This window comes from Eriocheir sinensis, unplaced genomic scaffold, assembly GCF_024679095.1.
Source record: "Eriocheir sinensis breed Jianghai 21 unplaced genomic scaffold, ASM2467909v1 Scaffold1132, whole genome shotgun sequence".
NCBI classification, from domain to species: Eukaryota; Metazoa; Arthropoda; class Malacostraca; order Decapoda; family Varunidae; genus Eriocheir; species Eriocheir sinensis.
The window spans coordinates 83296-104107 of NW_026110444.1; the positions used below are offsets into that span (position 1 = coordinate 83296).

A 20812-nucleotide genomic window follows, 5' to 3' on the forward strand; every position below is an offset into this window, starting at 1 on the left:
GGCAGTTATGATCAGGAGAGAGAGTCGAGTCAGACTGCAGCAGCTGCTAATCTAAAACAGAGTGAATGTATAGGAGGCGAGGCTACACACACACACACACACACACACACACACACACACACACACACACACACACACACACACACATGCACACACACACACAGCTCAATCGGTAGAGCGCTGCGCTGCAAGGCTTTACGGCCAAACAGGCAGCGGTTTGAGCCCCCATCAGGCCGGATTCTTTCTGTTGACAAGGAGTGGTTACTGTCCTCCCTTGAGCAAGGGGGATGGGGGGTGTGGTGTGTGAGGTCCTGGCAGTACCCAGAGATCGATGATGATGAGCAGTTGTTCACGTCGGGAGGGTACCTGCTGGCGGGACCGAGTCCAACTCGTGATCAGGCCGAGGTGAATTGCACACACACACACACACACACACACACACACACACACACACACACACACAAGACTTTTTAATCAGTATTTATCATGGGAAGAATACTTTATCTTTGTAATGTTGACGGGTATTGTATTATTGCGTGTGTGTGTGTGTGTGTGTGTGTGTGTGTGTGTGTGTGTGCGTGTGTGTGTAGCTTCGCCTCCTATACATTCACCGGTTTTAGGTTATCAGGGTCATTGGATCAAAATGTACATCCGCTGCATCAAAATCCACAGCCTCGCCCAAGTTTATGTTATATATGTACAGTGTGTAATATTTTTTATTGTGGTCTCGTGGGCTCTCTTTGTGGCACTGTGGCGCTTCAGTCTGTACATTACGTTGGTTGAGCTCCGTCAAAGCCTCTCCGACCCTAAGCTGTATACGCTCTCTGCACTAACCTGCTCAAGGAAATGCCGAGAAGCAGGACGCGGGAGAATATTTGGCAGGGCAGGGACACAGGAACAGCAAGAGGAAAAAAGAGAACATGATCAGTAGGGACAGGAAAGAGAGGGTTACAGGAGGAGGAGGAGGAGAACCAGAAGGAAATGGGAAATGAACAGCGAGAACAAAAAGTATCTGTGGCTACAATTCAATGAAGAAAAGGTAAGTCCTGCACCATGGGAGGGGATATCCAGCACACCAATACCACATGGGAAACACTCCACTATCCACCATAGAGCCAGAGAAAGACCAGGGACTGTATGTTATCAGGCTACCAGTGAAGGGATATCCAGCACACCAATACCACATGGGAAACACTCCATTATCCACCACAGAGGCAGAGAAAGACCAGGGACTGTATGTTATCAGGCTACCAGTGAATGTGAAATCTGTGCCAATCGCAGCAGACGGGTTAAACCTTTATGGAGTATGTGGTGCTTTTCTTGAGGGCAAAGAGTCGTCTGTTTCCGTCTGTGGCTTTGGTCTTGGAGGAACCTGACTCGCCGCGCTCTTTGTAGCGGATCTTGCAGCTGGTGATGATCCCATTCTGGTGCTCGGCCAGCGGAGGCTCCCAGCAGATGATGAGGCTCTGAAGGAAAGGCCGTGTGAGGGAAAAAGTTATACGATAAATTATCAAAATACAATCTTAAAAGTTTGAACATTGTGGGAGGCCATGAATGCTTCAACTTAACCCCCTGACTGTGGATTTCCTACCAGAAGACGTCACCAAGCTACAGGAATGGAACACAAACCGGCTGCTACAATTCAGTGGAGAAAATGTAAAGTCCTGCAGCATGGGAGGGATATCCTGCACCAATGCCACATTGGATACACTCCACTATCCACCACAGAGCCAGGGAAAGACATGGGAGTAAATGTTTTCAGGCTACCAGTGAAGGCCAAATCCGTGCCAATCGCAGCAGACGGGTCAAATATAATGAATGTGCAAGGGTTAAAAATACTGAAACAATGAATGTGCAACTTGTAGAGATGATGTGAAGGAAACGAACAGAGCAGAAAGCTATTTAAAAACGAGTTTCACAATGTATCTTTGCCTTGGAAGCCTTCCACAACTCACCCTTGAGCTGGCAGCCTCAACGCTCACATTCTGAGGCTCCTTTGAGGGCACGTCTGAGAAGGTTCTGGCAGTGACCTCCGGGGTGGCGTCTCCCCCGCCATTACTGTTGACGGCGGTGAGCCACACGCTGTGCTCAGTGAACTGGTCCAGGCCTTGGAGGTCATGTGACGTGCCAGTGACCTCTACCTCGTGTTCTTCTGCTGACCCAACCTGAGGAGAAAACTACAGGGGAGACAATGGTTAAGATACACACTGGGACTTGTACAAACACACGGCTATGGTCACCCTCTACTCAAAGGAAGGTCACTAATGACACACAAGGATATGGGGAGACTTTTGTTAGGCAACAGAGACTCCACATTTAGCACACAGTTCTATAAGGCCGTCCACACCTGCGTATAGAACATGGTGTATCCCGTGATGGGCGTTTTGGCCAGTACGGGCGGCGACCAAGTGGCCTCCAGACTGGTGGGTGAGGTGGAGACAACTTTCAGACTCTGAGGCGGAGGGCAGGTCCAGGTCCAGCTTGGTGAACACCCGCACCTCGTGTATGGAGGCGCCCACCAGGCCGCCGGAGGTGTGGGCCGCCACCCGCACCATGTAGTTACTCCCGGGACTTAGGTCGCTGATCTGGGTCTTGTATTCATTCGGTCCCTCGCTGGAGGAGCTGCACTCACGTTCTGGACGCGTTCTCTGCAGTGAAGGAGGAAAGTGATGTGTGAATTACTTACTTTTGATGAAATGTTGTATATGTACTCGCTAAAATGTTATTATTTCTTTATAATCACTGGAATGGCAGTTGGATAACTCTGTATTTGCTAAATACATCTTAACAGTAGTAGTATTGTGTTGAATTTTTTATGCAATAAATATTCCCAGGTTGTGTCCTTTGGTTCTGACCTGAGTGATCCTTCCTGCTTGTAGAGGACTGAGTATCCCAGGAATAATTATTGTGAACAGCATAAAGACTAGTAGGCACAGTGACTGTCAAGGCCCACACCAAGAGAAGGCAAATGATGTAAACAAGCTGTGTCAACAATGAGCAGACATTCTAAGTATTGAAAACAAGGAGTAGTAGTAGTAGTGGTGTGCCTGAGCTGCCCCACTTACTGTGTCTGTGACCTGCCTTGTGCGTGGGTGGTGGCATGCTGCTCCTCCCTGGAGGTGAGCCCAGACAACTTATTATCAAAATACCACAACAAAATAGTCATTCTCGGGTAAATCACATTTTAGTGAGTCAGTAACTCTCAGCACCGGCTTTGATATCTCCAAACTTCAGGACAATCAAATATGAACACATTACTGGAGACGTGTGCTTTGCCCACAGTGTAATCTATGCATTTTATTCAGTCTTCAAGGAATAATAAACACAACAAAGGGCTATGCTTAAAGCCATGCTAAGAAAATCACATGCATCAACATCAATAACTTGGGTAATGTACACTTTTTAAAACTGCAGCGTCTGTACCAGCGGCTGCAGCTGCCCGCCAGAAACATTGGAATACATTCAGTAACCTTGTAAATGTTTGCGTCTGGGCTTATTAGCAACCTGGAATTATCTGGACTAGTCACTGCCTGTGTCCAATGCAGACAACAATACATCAGTACTCATGAATGCAAACAAAGGGCTACAGTGTGAACAGTGTCTGCCCCGCACGGCACCGCTGCTTACTTGACTCAAGGACACACAGCTGGGCGTCCCCGGCGAGCTGTGCGCCACACACTGGTACATCCCGGAGTACTCCTGGCGCACCAGGCCAAGGATCTACAGGTTGTTGCCGCTCACACTCTACAGGGAGGCTTGGCATTACACACACCTAACACAACACAGCTGTGTTTTGTGTAGCTATTGACAGCCTTATATTTATCTCCCTGCATAGAGCCTTATATCCCTTATCTACTGAAATCCCTTATGTATCTACTTAGAACCTTGTATCCCTTTTCCTTTACTTATCTCTTTAGAACCTTATGCATGGAACCTTATGGATTCTAATGTATCTCTTTACATACCTTATGCATCCATTTAGAGCAGTGGTTCTTAACCTTTTTACTTCCCCGCCCCTTCCAGGAAGTAGTCCTTCCCTCCACGCCCCCTTGCATCTAGCAATAAAATTTCCTTACAGATGTTAAAGAAACTGGCAAGCCCTAAGTAGACTACAGGAAACTGAAGTAATGGCGATACTTTTGCATTTGTTCATAAACTTCTCAATATTAGCCCACGCTCTTGGTAAGAGAATAGCAAATATAATTAGAGAAATTCCTAGTATCCCAGGGCTCCCTAGGGCTCGCACCCCCCCTGGAAATTACTGTGCTCCCCCTCAGAGGGGTGCACCCCAGGTTAAGAACCACTGATTTAGGGCCTTACATTCCTTTCCCCTTATGTATGTATGTATGTATGTATGTATCCACCAATCTATCTATCTTATGAATCTACATATCTCTGTCCTTTTAAACCTGTAACAGCGATAAATTTCCACACCGCCACAGAAGTCCGGCTCACCTGAAGGTATTCCGTCTCCACCAGCAGCTCGCCGTTCTTGAGCCAGTGGAGCGAGGGCTCTGGCTGGCCGTACACGCTGCACTCCAGCTCCACGTTCTCCTTCTCATAGGCGAGAGCGTTGGCCGGCTGCCTCAGAAACCTCGGAGCAACTGTCACACAATTTTCAAACTTTAGTAACTGAGAGAAACATGATGACTGAAGAACACTAAGATTTTTACTATGCCAAACTTTATACACTCAAACCGCAAAAATATTGCTAGTCTTTGTTATTCCATTTTCAACATTTTTACCGCTCTAGTAACTGAGAGGAACTTAATGATTGACAAACACTTAAGATTTTTACAATGGCAAATTTTATCCACACAAATCACAAAAAATATGCAGTCTTTGTTATATCACTGAAAACACTTTAGTACTGAGACAAACATCTAACCTAACCTAACTTAACGATAACTGGCAAATGCTAACCTTTCACAATGCCAAACTTTATATACTCAAACCACAAAGATATGAATAGTCTTTCTTATACCATTTTCAATACTACTAAAAAATAGTAGTAACGGAGACAAACATATGATCATCATTTCCTGGATGCCTGCTTCTAGGAGCTCCCAGCAGGGGATGGCCATGGCAGAAGAGCTTCCATCTTTCTCTATCCAGACACTCCCTCCTTGCCTGCTCAAAGTTTCTCAAAGATTTTCCCCCCCTCTCCCCAACGTACTCTTGCACCCTATCCCTCCATTTCACTGGAGGTCGTCCTCTAGCATTCCCTCCCTCTATCTCACTCACATACACCCTTCTGGTCATCTTACTCTCCTCCATTCGCTCCATGTGGCCAAACCACTTTAAAGTCTGTCGCTTCACTTCTTCCACCACTCCACACTTCTTCCCTTCACCCCTGTGACACATTCCAAAACGCTCGTACACACTTTCATTACTCATTCCATCCATTCTACTCACACCACAAGCACTCCTCAAATAACTCATTTCCACTGCCTGCACTCTAGACCTCTGACTTTCATTCCAGGCCCAAGTTTCACTTGCATATGTGAGGGTTGGTACTATTATTGTATTTCTCAAATCCCTCTTTACCTCCATGCTCACACTTCTGCCATTCATGATTCGTCCCAAAGACCCTACCACCCTTCTTCCTTGCAATGCCCTTTCTCTTATCTCTCCCTCCATACCACCATGCTTACACATAACTGATCCAAGGTACTTAAACTCATTGACCTCCTCCATTTCTTCACCATTCAAAATTATTTTGCATTCTTTTTCACATTAAATTCTCACTCTATATGGGCATACAAAATCTACAACCTCACTTCTATTTCGCTCACAAACCATCACTTCACTTTTGTTGACATTTACTTTCAGCTTTCTCCTGTTACAGACACTATCAAAAACACTGACCAAATTTTGTAGGTCACTTTCATTTTCTGCAATGAGCACCGTGTCATCAGCAAACAGTATTGAATTCAGTACCCACTTCCTTCCCTCATCGAACAGTCTTACTCCATCTTCTCCAACTTTGCCCTTCATTTCTCTAATGACACCATCCATATAAATATTGAATAACCCTGGTGACATGACGCACCCTTGTCTTAAGCCCACTTTTATCTCAAAATGTTCACTTGTTTCTCCAGTAATTTTGACACATGCAGATGCATCATCATATAGAGAGACTGTATTAGCTCTAGTTTTTTCCATATTCATGAAGGCAGCGTATAGTTTCTTTCCTTTTACTATTATTTTTTCTACTTCCATCCTGAAGGCAAATATCTGATCCACACATCCCCTTCCCTTCCTGAAGCCTCCTTGTTCTTCACTGATTTTCTCTTCTGTAAGTCTTTGCACCCTCTATTATGATTTTCCATATACCTTTCCGGTATACTCAGGAGACCTATACATATATAGCTCCCACATTCCCCTCGCCGGCCCTTCGCCTTGTAAACTGGGACAGTGATGGCTTTCGTCCAGTCTGCTGCCCCCCCCCCATGCTACTTCACATATCTTGACCATCCATTTCACGACTTCATCTCCTATGACAAACATATAATTCACAATCACTAAGATTTTTACCATGCCAAACTTTATTCACACAAAGCACAAGAGTTAACCAGCATCTTCATTCTTTCATCCCTTTCACTGGTAAACTCTGGAACAGCCATCATGTGTCTGTATTTCCTCCTGCCTATGACCTCTACACCCAATATTAACCTCTCATTTTTTTCTTTATTGGAGCAGTGCTTTATTGTTTTCATTGTTTTTTTGCCTTTGAACGCTTTCATTGCTGTAAAAAAAAATATATGTCATAGTTTTGTCTCACCTTGGACCTGTATGTGGGCCACGGCGTCGAGCGAGTCCTCCCTGTTCTCCGCCCGGCACCTGTACGTCCCTTCGTCCTCCTCCTGCAGGCCATGGATGTGCAGGCTGCTGCTGGTGGTGCCGCAGAACAGTGTGTCCAGGTCCCTGTTCTCCGCCCGGCACCTGTACGTCCCCTCGTCCTCCTCCTGCAGGCCATGGATGTGCAGGCTGCTGCTGCTGGTGCCGCAGAACAGTGTGTCCAGGTCCCTGAGGAAAGGCAGAAAGGTACGGTAAGCAAGTGAGTTTTGTATCTAATTGCTGTTTGTCACAATTTTTCTTTTTTTACAGTAGAGGAAGCAGCTCAAGGGAAAAAATAAATACCAACAAAAACAGTCCATTACAATAAGCCTGCTGCAACACTTACCTTATATACAGCAATAACTGCAACACACACACACATACACACACACTTATAAGTTTAACAGGTTTGGAGTTAAAGTCTTTGCTTAAATTGTCTTTTTACTGGTTTTGTGGCTTACACGGAACGTGTGATGCGAACTCTATCGAGACGAAATGATGACTGCTCTCGGCAGCCGCACAAGCTATGTGCGTCATCGTTCGTTCATGAGGTTGCCTAGTCACAAAAGGATTTATACAGATAGAAGGAGAGGAAGTGGAGACGGATAGATATTTAGGAGTAATATTTACATGTTTACAATGCTCGGTCAGGCTAGCGTGGCGCCCACGCCACGATGAAAGTAAAACTCTATGTACAAGGATGGCCGGGCCAAATGAGGTATAGAAAGTACGAAGACGAGAAAGGAAATACACAGTATAAGGGAATGGGAAAAAAAAAATAATAATAATGAATGGGTTACAGGATTATAAGCCCATAAGGGACAAATAGCAGTTAAATGTAAGTTAAACAATTGTCACATGGTTACATTACCTAGAGTAATGGTGTATAAACAAATAAAGACAAGTGCACAAAAAAAAATTCCTAATATCTAAACTCCCGGGAGAATGAGCTATTAACGAAATATAATATGAGAAATAATATATAATAGAAAACACTATCATGATCATGTATTAAATGGTATGGTTATACATACATGGTTTAGTTAAGTTAAAATATGGAAACAAAAAAAAAATGGTGGTACATGGATATATAGGTGTATATAGAAATGGCAAATAGATACATATCACAGAGGACTTGCATGTTATTTAGTTATTGTAAAGAAAGTATCCTGTCCTCGGGTTAGGGATAAATGGCATATGAAGATATTTATGCTCAAGGAGAAAAAGATATTATAGGACAATGGGAACATGGTCTATGCCGTTGCTGGCTGTAAGGTGCGCTGGAGGATGGCTCGACGCAGGAAGGCGTAGCGGCGGTGGAAGACACAGATGAGTAGGGTAGCTAGGATCACAGTGAGCGTGAGTACTGTAGTCAGTGACGCGAGGATGGGGTATACAGTGTCGGGGCGAAGGTCTGGCCATATGGTGAGAGATGAAATGGGATGTAGGGTGATGTTTGGTGCAATGAGTTTGAGTAAGGTGTCTCCTAGTGGGTGTAAGGGTTTGAGTTGTAGGGGAGTTGTTGGTGCCGGCAAGTTGAAGGGTTTGAGGTTGTAGGTATGAAAGGTTTGGTTGAGCAATAGATGGTTAGATTGTTTAGTTGTCAGGTTGTGGGATGTGAGACTGCAGGCCTCCAAGATGACAAAGGAGCCGTGGACAGCGGTGTTGCTAGGTCGGGATCCAGGGCAAGTGACTGTAAGAGCATTGGAATGATGGAAATAGAAGTACCGCCAGGGTTTCACTCTAAGGTGGAAGATGGTGGTATCCTCGACTGGGGTGAAAACACACAGAGATTCAATTGGGGAGTTTCTAACTAGACCCAGCTCACAAGGATAATTGCTGGTAGGCAAAAAGACGTACTGGTAAGCAGGGCAAAGGTACATCTGGAATCGGGTGATATGGCAATCATGAAAGTCAGCTGGAAAAGCAATGTGCATGAAATCTGATGAAACCAAGAGAGTGGTATGAGATGTAGATAGTTGGTAGATGGAAGAATTGACAACTGTAGGGAATGGATGAATGTGATAGATAGTGAACATATCTGGCGACCTAAAGGGTATATGCACTAAGATACCATCTGTAGTCAATGTTGCCTCCATGTAGGGATAATAATATTGAACCTGGGTCTCACTGAAAACAGGAGTTAACCCTATACGTTCCGACCCCTTGAGATTTTTCGCGCTCGTATAGCTAGCATCGTATTGATTTTTCTGAACAACAATAACGCTCGTGAACACTAAGTACTGCAACCTAATCAATGGTGTAAAGCAATAGTGAATAATGAGTGAAAAGAAACTCTCAAGAAATAAAATCCTTTTCTCCCTCTTCCTCCTATTCTTCCTTCTTTTCTTCTTCTTCCTCCTCTTCCTATTCTTCCTTCTTTTCTTCTTCTTCTTCCTCTTCTTCCTTCTTTTCTTCCTCCTCTTCTTTCTCCTTTTCTTCTTCCTCCTCTTCCTCTTCTTTCTCCTTTTATTCTTCCTCTTCCTCTTCTTCCTCCTTTTCCTCCTTTTCCTTTTCTCGCTAGCTTCTCGCCTCTTTTTCTTCCTCTTCCTCTTCTTCCTCTTCCTCTTCTTCCTCTTTCCTTCCTTCTTCCTCTTCTTCTTCATCTTCCTCCTCTTCCTGTTCTTCCTCCTCCTCCTCTTCTTCCTCTATTTCCTCCTCTTCTTCCTCTTACTCTTCTTCCTGCTCTTCCTCCTTTCCTTCCTCCTCTTCTTCCTCCTTTTCCTCTTCTTCCTCCTCTTCCTCTTCTTACTCCTTTACCGTCTTCACTATTTACACCCCTCCTATTCCGATTCTTCTTTTTACTTTTCCTCTTCCTCTGATTCATACGTTTCCTCCTCTTCCTAGCTTCTCGTCCTACTCTTCTTCCTCATTCTTCCTCTCACTCTTCCTTTTCTTTTTCCTTCTCATCGTCTTCTTCCTTTTCTGATTTTGCTCTTCTTCCTCCTCTTCCTCTTTCTCTTCTTCCAAATCTCCCACCTCTTCCTCTATTTCCTCCTCTTCTTCCTCTTCCTCTTCTTCATCCTCTTCCTCCTTTTCTTCCTCTTCTTCCTACTCTTCCTAGTCTTCCTCGTCTTCCTTCTTCCTCTTCTTCCTCCTTATTGTCCCCTTCCCTCTTTTCCTCCTCTTCTTCCTCTTCTTCCTCCTCTTCTTCTATACTTTTCCACCTCTTCCTAGCTTCTCGTCCTCTTCTTCTTCCTCTTCTAGCTTCTTCCTCCTTTTCCTCCCCTACCTCTTCTTCTTCCTCTTCCTTTTCTTCTTCCTCTTTTTCCTCCTCTTATGCATCTTCCTCTCCTTCCTCTTCTTCTTCCTCCTCTCCCTCCTCTTCCTCTATTTCCTCCTCTTCTTCCTCTTCCTCTTCTTCATCCTCTTCTTCCTCCTTTTTGGTGATGATGGTGATGGTGGTGATGATGATGGTGGTGATGATGGTGATGATGGTGATGATGGTGGTGATGATGATGGTGGTGATGATGATGGTGGTGATGATGGTGGTGGTGATGATGATGGTGTTGATGATGATGGTGGTGATGATGGTGATGGTGGTGATGATGATGATGGTGGTGATGATGATGGTGATGATGATGGTGATGATGGTGATGATGATGATGGTGGTGATGATGGTGGTGATGATGATGGTGGTGATGATGATGATGATGGTGGTGATGTTGATGTTGGTGATGATGATGGTGGTGATGATGGTGGTGATGATGATGGTGGTGATGATGATGGTGGTGATGATGTTGGTGATGATGGTGGTGGTGATGATTATGGTGGTGATGGTGATGGTGGTGATGATGATGGTGGTGATGATGGTGATGATGATGGTGATGGTGGTGATGATGGTGATGATGATGGTGGTGATGATGGTGGTGGTGATGATGGTGGTGATGATGGTGGTGATGATGATGGTGGTGATGATGATGGTGGTGATGATGGTGATGATGATGGTGGTGATGATGATGGTGGTGATGATGGTGGTGATGATGATGGTGGTGATGATGATGGTGGTGATGATGGTGGTGGTGATGATGGTGGTGGTGATGGTGGTGATGATGATGATGATGATGATGATGATGATGATGATGGTGGTGTTGATGTTGATGATGGTGGTGATGATGGTGGTGATGATGATGGTGGTGATGATGGTGATGATGGTGGTGATGATGATGGTGGTGATGATGGTGGTGATGATGATGGTGGTGATGATGATGGTGGTGATGATGGTGGTGATGATGATGGTGGTGATGATGGTGGTGGTGATGATGGTGGTGATGATGATGGTGATGATGATGGTGGTGATGATGGTGGTGGTGATGATGATGGTGGTGATGGTGATGGTGGTGATGATGATGTTGGTGATGATGATGATGTTGGTGATGTTGTTGTTGGTGTTGATGATGTTGGTGCTGATGATGTTGGTGGTGATGATGGTGGTGATGATGATGGTGGTGATGATGGTGGTGGTGATGATGGTGGTGATGATTATGGTGGTGATGATGGTGGTGGTGATGATGTTGGTGGTGATGATGATGGTGGTGATGATGATGGTGATGATGATGGTGATGATGATGATGATGGTGGTGATGATGATGGTGGTGATGATGGTGGTGGTGATGATGATGGTGGTGATGATGATGGTGGTGATGATGATGGTGGTGATGATGATGGTGATGATTATGGTGGTGATGGTGATGGTGGTGATGATAATGGTGGTGATGGTGATGATGGTGGTGATGATGATGGAGGTGATGATGGTGATGATGATGGTGATGATGGTGATGATGATGGTGGTGATGATGATGGTGATGATGGTGGTGATGATGATGATGGTGGTGATGATGATGGTGATGATGATGGTGGTGATGATGATGATGGTGGTGATGATGGTGGTCGTGATGGTGGCGTTGATGATAAGTGTCAGAGAGAGCGAGACTGAGAGAGAGGCCAGTCATAGGCTATTGGACCGTTTGAGCCTAGCTCCCCTCTCTTCCATCTTTCATAGTATTTTTTTTATTACGCTAAATTTCGCTTTCCTATTCGTCTTGATATCCCAAAATAATCTCTCTCTCTCTCTCTCTCTCTCTCTCTCTCTTCTCTCTCTCTCTCTCAATGCATCCAGGTCCCCCCAAAATAAACCATACGAGGCCAGTGATTTATAGAAAGTAATTTTTTTTTGCCGATAAGAGTATATTTGCTTATATTGAAAGGAACTGAATATGAATGACATGAATATTTCGCAGCAAGTGACACTGGCACTGATATTATTTTGGTATTATCATTGTTGTTAATATATATATATATATATATATATATATATATATATATATATATATATATATATATATATATATATATATATATATATATATATATATATATATATATATATATATATATATATATATATATATATATATATATATATATATATATATATATATATATATATATATATATATATATATATATATATATAGAGGCCAGTCATAGGCTATTTGACCGTTTGAACCTAGCTCCCTCTCTTCCATCTTTCATAGTATTATATATATATATATATATATATATATATATATATATAGAGAGAGAGAGAGAGAGAGAGCCAGTCATAGGCTATTTGACCGTTTGAACCTAGCTCCCTCTCTTCCATCTTTCATAGTATTTTTTATTACGCTAAATTTTTTTTTTGCCGATAAGAGTATATTTGCTTATATTGAAAGGAACTGAATATGAATGACATGAATATTTCATGAAAGTGACACTGGTACTGATATTATTTTGGGTATTATCATTGTTGCCTGGTTAATATATATATATATATATATATATATATATATATATATATATATATATATATATATATATATATATATATATATATATATGTGATAGGGAAGAGAGGGGAGCTAGGTTCAAACGGTCAAATAGCCTATGACTGGCCTCTCTCTCTCTCTCTCTCTCTCTCTCTCTCTCTCTCTCTCTCTCTCTCTCTGACTCCAAGCACGTACGTTTTTTCTTTATTAGCTATATATAGGAATTGTCTGGCCAAAGTACAAGAAATTAACATATGTACGAGACACAGTTATCACCTTATGGTAGTGTCAAAATAAGTATTGTATGTGCCATAATTCGTCATCGCCTCGCCGCAATCACAAGCTCGTGTCGCCAACTGCCGTTGAATAACTCTCGTACACAGCGGGCTGTGTACGTTTTTATTATGTTTTTATTACAGCTAGCTTGTTTGTTGGTCTGTTTAGTGTATCAGCTAAAGCTTTGTTAACATAAAAGATGCAGAACATGCAGTATAGCACTATACAATACAGGTATATTAATACTTATAACAGTAATAATATCGTCATCCGGAGGCGTTTGAACGTTGTTTTTTTTTTCACAGCGTATCGCCGTGCTTCAAAATGATTCGCGTCGGTGTTTCTAAATATTCGTGTTTAGCAAGATAACGGAGGCTCCTATGGTTATTTTTGATATCGCATCTTAATCTACGGTATTTTCTACGTTTATCAGTAGGTCTGTTTTTCTTTTAAACTTGGTAATAAAAAAAAAATGATCGTTTTGACAAAAATCCTCAGGGGGGGGCAAATGTGGCCCGGGTCGGAACGAATAGGGTTAAGCCTTTTTCTGTTCTGGCCCAATCAATGACATGCATAAGTTCGGTAGGGGTGAGAAGGGAAGGGGTTACAACACCATCTAACACGTCTCTGAGCAGTGTAAATGTGTCCTGCAGTGCTAATTTAAAATTTGTGATTGCAAGGTAGACAGCTCTGAGGTTTGCTGCCATTAAAGCCAAATGGTGAGCCAATAAGTACTGGTGTTGGACCTGCTGAAGCTGGGTTATGAGGGATGTGAAGTTGTTGAGGCGGTCTATGATAACTTTTTGAGTCCTAACAACCGTCTCAATAGCTTTGTTTTGGGAACTGAGAACAATGGCCTGGTTATTCAAAATAGTACCCCATTTGTCTAACTGATCGTGAACTTCAGCAACATCGGCCTCTGTAGCTGTACCAATGAGGCCTTTTAACAATCTCCCACCAATGTCGATGAGACCACGCTTGGACCTGGCGTGGGCTGCTGGTGTTTTAAGGTAAGTTGAAAAAGGGGTCCATTCTAGCAGACTATCAAATGATTGTTGGATATTTAGGAAAGATAGCATGAGAGTAGAGAAATATGTCAGCGTGAGTGGATGATTTAGTTTATGAACTGTGTCCGATGTCTGCTGGAGAACCGCTTCCGCTTGCTGGATCTGGCGCCGGAACTGGGGTATATGGAGTCGCTCCAGCTTTTGAAAATTGCATAGGGTAATGCGGACATCGACCACGTCCTCCACCACCATCACGGGGCCGTCTGGCTCCACGATTGCCCCCACACGTAGGTGTTGTTCATATGAGGGCTGCTTCGTGGCATTTGTGGGGAGGACCAGGAGAACACCTCCCAAGACACATAGGCAAGGGAGTAGCATCGCAACTGGGTGAGATAATAGAAAGTGGTTAGTGGATGGATAAGGTAAAAAAAAAATGTGAGAGAAGAGAAGGGACACTAAGGGATGAAGATGGTTCTCCGTACAAATGCATCAGTTTGCAGATGTGTATGATCTTAGTTTCTTCCTGTAGTCGTTGGTAGTGTCCACCTCAGCTGGGCCTGGAGTATTTGTCGGTGTCGTTAGAGGGTCGTCAGGCGCAGGGGTCGACGCCTCACAGGTTGAGGAAGAAGGTCGGTTAGTGCGTTTTAGGTGGTCTAGGTGTGCAAGCTTTGTTTCCAAGGTAGTCAGGTGGCGGATCTTGACCTTATTCCCCTTGTCGTAGGCCAGTACGCGGTATGGTCCCCCAAAGCGAGGTGCTAGTTTGTTTTTGGGTTCCTGAATTTTTAAATAGACAATGTCCCCTGTGACCAATAATTTGTCGGTTGCTGATTTCCATTGTGACGCATTCATGGCAGCCTTGCTATCCTCGATGTTGGAGGTAACCCGTTTATAGATCTTCTGGAAGTCTGTCCCTCTGACTCGAACGTAGTCATCAAAATTATAGATGGGTGTGTCCTCTTTGAGGAGGAATGAGTATGGCAATCGATGGTCCTGGCCAAAAATGACAAAGTGAGGTGTGTCACCTATTGATTTATGGAGAGATGAGTTAAGAGAAGCCATTACCTGAGGCATCCATTCGTGCCAAGTTACTGAGACATCACCGACCAGAGAGCGAAGTGTCTGAATGATTTTTCGATTGTGTCGCTCGACCATGCCATTGGAAGCTGGATGATAAGCCATGGTATTTACCTTATCAACTTGGTATTCCCTGCAGATTGCCTCCAAGATTTTATTGTTAAATTCTGTGCCATTATCTGAGATGAGGACTTTAGGGGTGTTATATTTACAAAAGACTTCATCAATGAGAGCTTTAGCCACAGTAGTTGCTTGCTTGTCCACAATGGGAACTAGAACCGAGAAACGACTGAAATGATCAATTGCAACCAATAGGTATTTGTGGCCTTCAGTAGTTTGGGGTAATTTCAATAGGTCAATAGCAATGGTATCCCATGGCTCTAAAGGTATGGGATAGCTTTTGATGGGGACTTGCTGAGTAATGGATCCATAATTTTCTGCACAAGTGTGGCAGTTGTTGTAATCAATGATGTCGAGCCGCATACGTGGCCAATAATATAACAAACGGGCTTGCATCAAAGCTCTACTTTTTCCAGGATGTCCTGCATGAGGGGAAGAATGTATGTTATGCAAGATCATAGAGACGAGGCTTTCTGGTACGACGATTTGTGTAACTTCCCTATGCGGACCGTATTTAGTTGTGATGTATGTATTCCTGACGAGGACGCCGTCGTTGAGATCAAAGTCAGTTAAGGGTACAGGTAGCGTTGGCAAGGAATTGGGGTCGCCACTCTGCAGATAGTATAGGATGGGTTGACAGAAGTTATCTGTTTGTTGCGCTGCGCGTATGGAATCATTCAAAGTTGGGTCATGAGTTCGACTTGGGTCATCAAAATGATCTACATCCATGTCCATTATCGCGCCGATATTTCTGGATAGGGCGTCCGCTACATAATTTACTGCTCCAGGGACATGAGCAAATGAGGGATTAAAGTCTTGGACAATGAGGCTCCATCGGGCCAATTTCCCCGTGAGGGTTTTAGTATTGAATAATTCCACCACGGCTGCGTGGTCGGTTCTGACATGGATATTGTAGCCATAAATGATGTCACGAAAATGACGTAATGCCCACACGACCGCAAGGGCCTCAAGGTGGGTAGTACTGTAGTTTGATTCTGCTTTGTTGAGCGTGCGACTTGCATATGCTAGAGGTTGTAATTTATTTCTAACATTATATTGCATGAGAGCGGCTCCTAGGCCCTTGCCACAAGCGTCTGTGTACAGGAAAAAGTCTTTTGTGTGGTCTGGGTAGGCCAGGACAGGCGGGGATGTTAGTGTTGTTCTAAGGTAATCAAAAGCTTCCTGATGTTCCGCCCCCCATGTAAATGTGGAGTCTTAGCGCAAAAGTTGAGTGAGGGGTCTTGCAATGCGTGAATAGTCCTTGATAAAGGATCGATAGTACCCGGACAGTCCTAGGAAGGAGCGGACAATAGATTAGACAAGTGTTTTGAATCCAACCAGCAACTAAGATATTACTCATTGTCGTAATAACGTTAAGTTATTTCGAATACTGGTGTCCTTGTCCGCTTTTATCGCCCGGTTAGTGGTAGCAGTAATGGTAGTTCTTTCCTCTTTCCTACATAATTTCCATGCAGTTTTTCCATGCTTCATGGTTCTTTTTCATTTCCTGCCAGCTTTGGCTGGAGGGAATGGGGGGGTGGGGAAGAGCCTTCGCCTTTGCTGTCCTTCATCTTCCACCTTTGATTAGATAGTTAGTGTAGCTTGTCACAAACAGCCTCGTAAGGACCAGCAGGTCTGCTGTTGTTTGTTCTTCCTTTGTGTCTTTGTGTTCTTCAAAATTCAAAATTATTTTGCATTCTTTTTCACATTCAATTCCACTCTATATGGGCATACAAAATCTACAACCTCACTTTTCAGAAACCATCACTTTACTTTTGTTGACATTTACTTTCAGCTTTCTCTTGCTCTTGTTACAGACACTGTCAAAAACAGTGACCAAGTTTTGTAGGTCACTTTCATTTTCTGCAATGAGCACCGTGTCAACAGCAAACAGTACTGAATTCAGTACCCACTTCCTTCCCTCAATCAGTCAGCCTCTGAAATGATGAAGGCTGAGCACCAGGCAGGGAAGAGAACATTCCAGCAAACTATAATGTAAAAAATGTAAAGCCAATAAAATATTCCTGTGGATTGATGAACAACTCATGATTGTATAGAGCCTGTGGCAGCCAGCAACATAAAACATTTTCTTGTCATGAAAGTGAGCATAAATACTCACTTTAAGGCAGTTCACACAGCTACAAAGAATAAAATACAAAATGAACAACATACATCACAAGACAAAGCCCCTGCTGAGAGTGTTGGCCACACAGTGTTAGGCCACACAGTGTCTTAACCATCCTCTTCCTCGCCGCCTGTGAGGAGAGAAACCAAGCATGAGTCTTGTCAGCCGGGCAGGGAATTGGTCAATGCTATTTGTCATGCCATACACTGCTTGTGGGAATATTTACAGGTTCATCACATGCAGCAAAACCATTCTTCCTTGTTGTTACTAAGGCAAACAGCTGATGTTGAGTTTTATTGTAATGCCTTGAAAACTAAGGACACCTTCCCTGTACAAGATACTACAGAGATACTTAGTAGCATAACCACTTTTTAATGTATATGAAACTAGTCCAGAATTCTCCATTTCCTGCCTCTTGAGCCACGAGGCTGGGGGAGTAAGGCTCAGCACTGCCCACAGACTGGCTGACCAGCTCCAGGGCTCTCTCCAGGGCCGAGTCCTGGCCAGAGTGGGCACCATGGGCAGCCTCCCCTAACCTGAGTCTCCTCTACACCCACCACTGAATGGGTATCACGTATCAACGGGGGCTGTGCCCTTCCTCCCCAGGGGGGGCTCTAAACTCTATGCAGAGATCTGTCACTTATGAGCTTCATGCCTTCTCGGGGAAGGTAGTGACGGACAATCCTGAGTCTATTGTGTGATGAGATCATGGTGAATTACACACACACACACACACACACACACACACACACACACACACACACACACACATTTCTAACTAACAGGGAAATGAGGACAATAATCAAGGACAAGGTTTCCAACTGGTGCCCAGTGAGGAGTGGGGTCCCACAAGGTTCAGTGCTGGCGCCAATAATGTTTGCTGTTTATATAAATGATATGGTGGAGGGAGTGACCAGCTATGTGAGTTTGTTTGCAGATGATGCAAAGCTGTTGAGACGAGTCAATGATGTGAAGGACTGTGAGGCATTGCAGAGGGACCTGGACAAAATATGGGAGTGGAGTGGTACATGGCAGATAGAACAACCTTGGGATATGTAAAAAAAAATAGTTTGGTAGGAGTGGTAGATGTGAATACAATTATAAGATGGGAGGTGAGATAATATGCAGAGGAATGGAAGAAAAAGATTTGGGAGTGACTGTCTCAGAGAACATGTCACCGGACAAACACATCAACAGGATAACATAAGGACAGCATTTGTGTATTTTGGACGAGGAGATGATGAAGAAAATAATAGTTACAATGATAAGGCCAAGGTTGGAGTATGCAGCAGCGGTCTGGTCTCCTCATGAAAAGAAGAACATAAGAAAGCTGGAAAGAGTGCAGAGTGGCAACTAAGGTAGTACCGGAACTTAGGGATCGGACTTACGAGGAGAGACTCAATAGCATGGGGCTCACAACCCTGGAGAGAAGAAGAGAGAGAGAGAGGAGACCTGATAGCGGTGTACAGGGTGGCGAGTGGGGTGGAGAATCTGGACAGAGAGGACCTGTGTGTGTGGAGCGAGAGAGAAACGAGAGAACATGGAGAGTTGAGGGCGACCACGTGTAGGCGAGATGTGAAAAAGTTTAGCTTCCCAAACAGAAGCATTGAGCTGTGGAATGGACTGGAGGAGGAGGTGGTTTGTGCAAGAAGCATTCATGATTTTAAGAAAAAGTTGGATAAGAGGATATGGAGACGGGACAGCGCGAGGGTAGCTCTTTTCCTGTGTCACAACTAGGTAAATATACACACACACACACACACACACACACACACACACACACACACACACACACACACACAGACAGACACACCCACACCCACACGGCCCGGTAGCTCAGGGGTAGAGCGTCTGGCTCACAACCAGAAGGACCGCGGCTCAATTCCCCGGCCGGGTGAAGATAAGTTGGGTTTATCTTCTTTCACGTGTAGCCCCTGTTCAACTAGCAGTGAGTAGGTACGCGACGTCAGGCAAGGAGTTGTGACCTCGTTGTCGCGGTGTGTTGTGTGTGAGTGGTCTCAGTCCTACCCAAAGATCAGTACTATGAGCTCTGTGTTCCTCCGTAGGGGAACGGCTGGCTGTCTCGAGAGAGACCCGCAGCAGACCAAGAGGTGAATTACACGCACACACACACACACACACACACACACAGACAGACAGACACACCCACATCCACACCCACACACATGTAAGAAACAATAAAGACTGTAATTCTGCAAGAAGACCTAAACAAGATTTGGAAGTGGAGTATGGAATGGGAGATGAAATTCAATGTGAAAAAAATGTCATGTTATGGAAATGGGAAAAAGAGAAGGAAGACCAAAATGGACATATAAAATGGAAGATGGTGAAACATTAAAGAATGTACATGAAGAGAGAGATCTGGGAGTAACAATGCAAGATAACAAACAGCCAGAGAGTCATGTTAATCGGATATTCTGTGATACGTATAACATGGTGAGAAATATAGGAACAGCATTCCACTACATGGATATGATGAGAAAGTTAATTACCACCATGACCAGACCAAAGTTGGAATTGTGGAGGCAGTGTGGTCTCCCCATAAGAAGAAACACATAAAGAAACCAGAAAGAATACAAAAATGGTTCCAGAGCTGGAGGGATTGACACATGAGGAAAGACCAAAGGAAATGGACCTACCAACACTAGAACAAAGAAGAGAAAGGGAAGACCTAATACAAACCTACAAATTATTGAACAAAATGTAAGAAGTAGACAACGAGGAGTTACTACTAAAAGAGGAAATTACCGCCAGGAACACAAGAGGACAGCAAAAAATTGAGGAAAAGAAGATGCTTGAGAGACATAAAGAAATATATCTTCCTGCAAAGAAATATAGAGCTTTGGAACAGACTAAGTGAGGATGTAGTATTGGTGAGGAGTGTGCTAAGGAAAAGTTGGATAAATGTAGATACGGAGACGGGACCACACCAGCGTAAAGCCCTGGCCTGTAAAACTACAACTAGGTAAATACACACACACACACACACACACACACACACACACACACACACACACACATATGATATCCTTCTCTTTGATCTTCCTGTGTTAGTCTTCCCTAAGCTGTCCTTCCCTTCCCTTCACTCTCTCTCTCCCTCGCCTTCCATCCTGAACAAACCCTTGCAGCCCTTCATGCTCCCTCTTACTCTTTGTCTAGGAGTGGCCCATCATCTGTAGTCCTGGCCACCCTGCCCTCGGCCATGGCCGGCACCGTGGGCAGCAGCATCTTGGTGGTCAGCTCACGGCCACAGACCTTCCCACGACCTGACCTTTGGAAAAAAGAATGGAGGTGATTTCCAGCAAATACCACTGATAAATAAATGGCCAGGAAGGGGCAAGTTTAATACCTGTGGACACTACGCTGCTTTAATAGCAATCACACACACACACACACAAAAATATATATATATATATATATATATATATATATATATATATATATATATATATATATATATATATATATATATATATATATATATATATATATATATATATATATATATATATATATATCTATATATATATATATATATA

At 43.8% G+C, this 20812-nt stretch overlaps 1 protein-coding gene across 2 annotated transcripts; it reads right to left on the reverse strand.

Moving 5' to 3' along the window:
- Window positions 1–1296: 1296 nt before the first annotated feature.
- On the reverse strand, window positions 1297–20542 carry LOC126989358 (neogenin-like). 2 transcript variants are annotated; one of them, XM_050847979.1, is made up of 7 exons: window positions 20422–20542; window positions 6946–7029; window positions 6785–6843; window positions 4456–4604; window positions 2348–2648; window positions 1956–2177; window positions 1297–1466 (listed from the first exon to the last, which is right to left on the reverse strand). In XM_050847979.1, the coding sequence occupies exons 1-6, from the start codon at window positions 20499–20501 to the stop codon at window positions 2116–2118; spliced, it is 735 nt and encodes a 244-aa protein (XP_050703936.1). In that variant the 5' UTR covers window positions 20502–20542; the 3' UTR covers window positions 1297–1466; window positions 1956–2115. The 2 variants fall into 2 exon arrangements, with proteins under 2 accessions (XP_050703936.1, XP_050703937.1); XM_050847980.1 differs by lacking the exons at window positions 1297–1466; window positions 1956–2177; window positions 2348–2648 and adding an exon at window positions 2670–3744 and having other exon boundaries at window positions 20422–20540.
- Window positions 20543–20812: the final 270 nt, after the last annotated feature.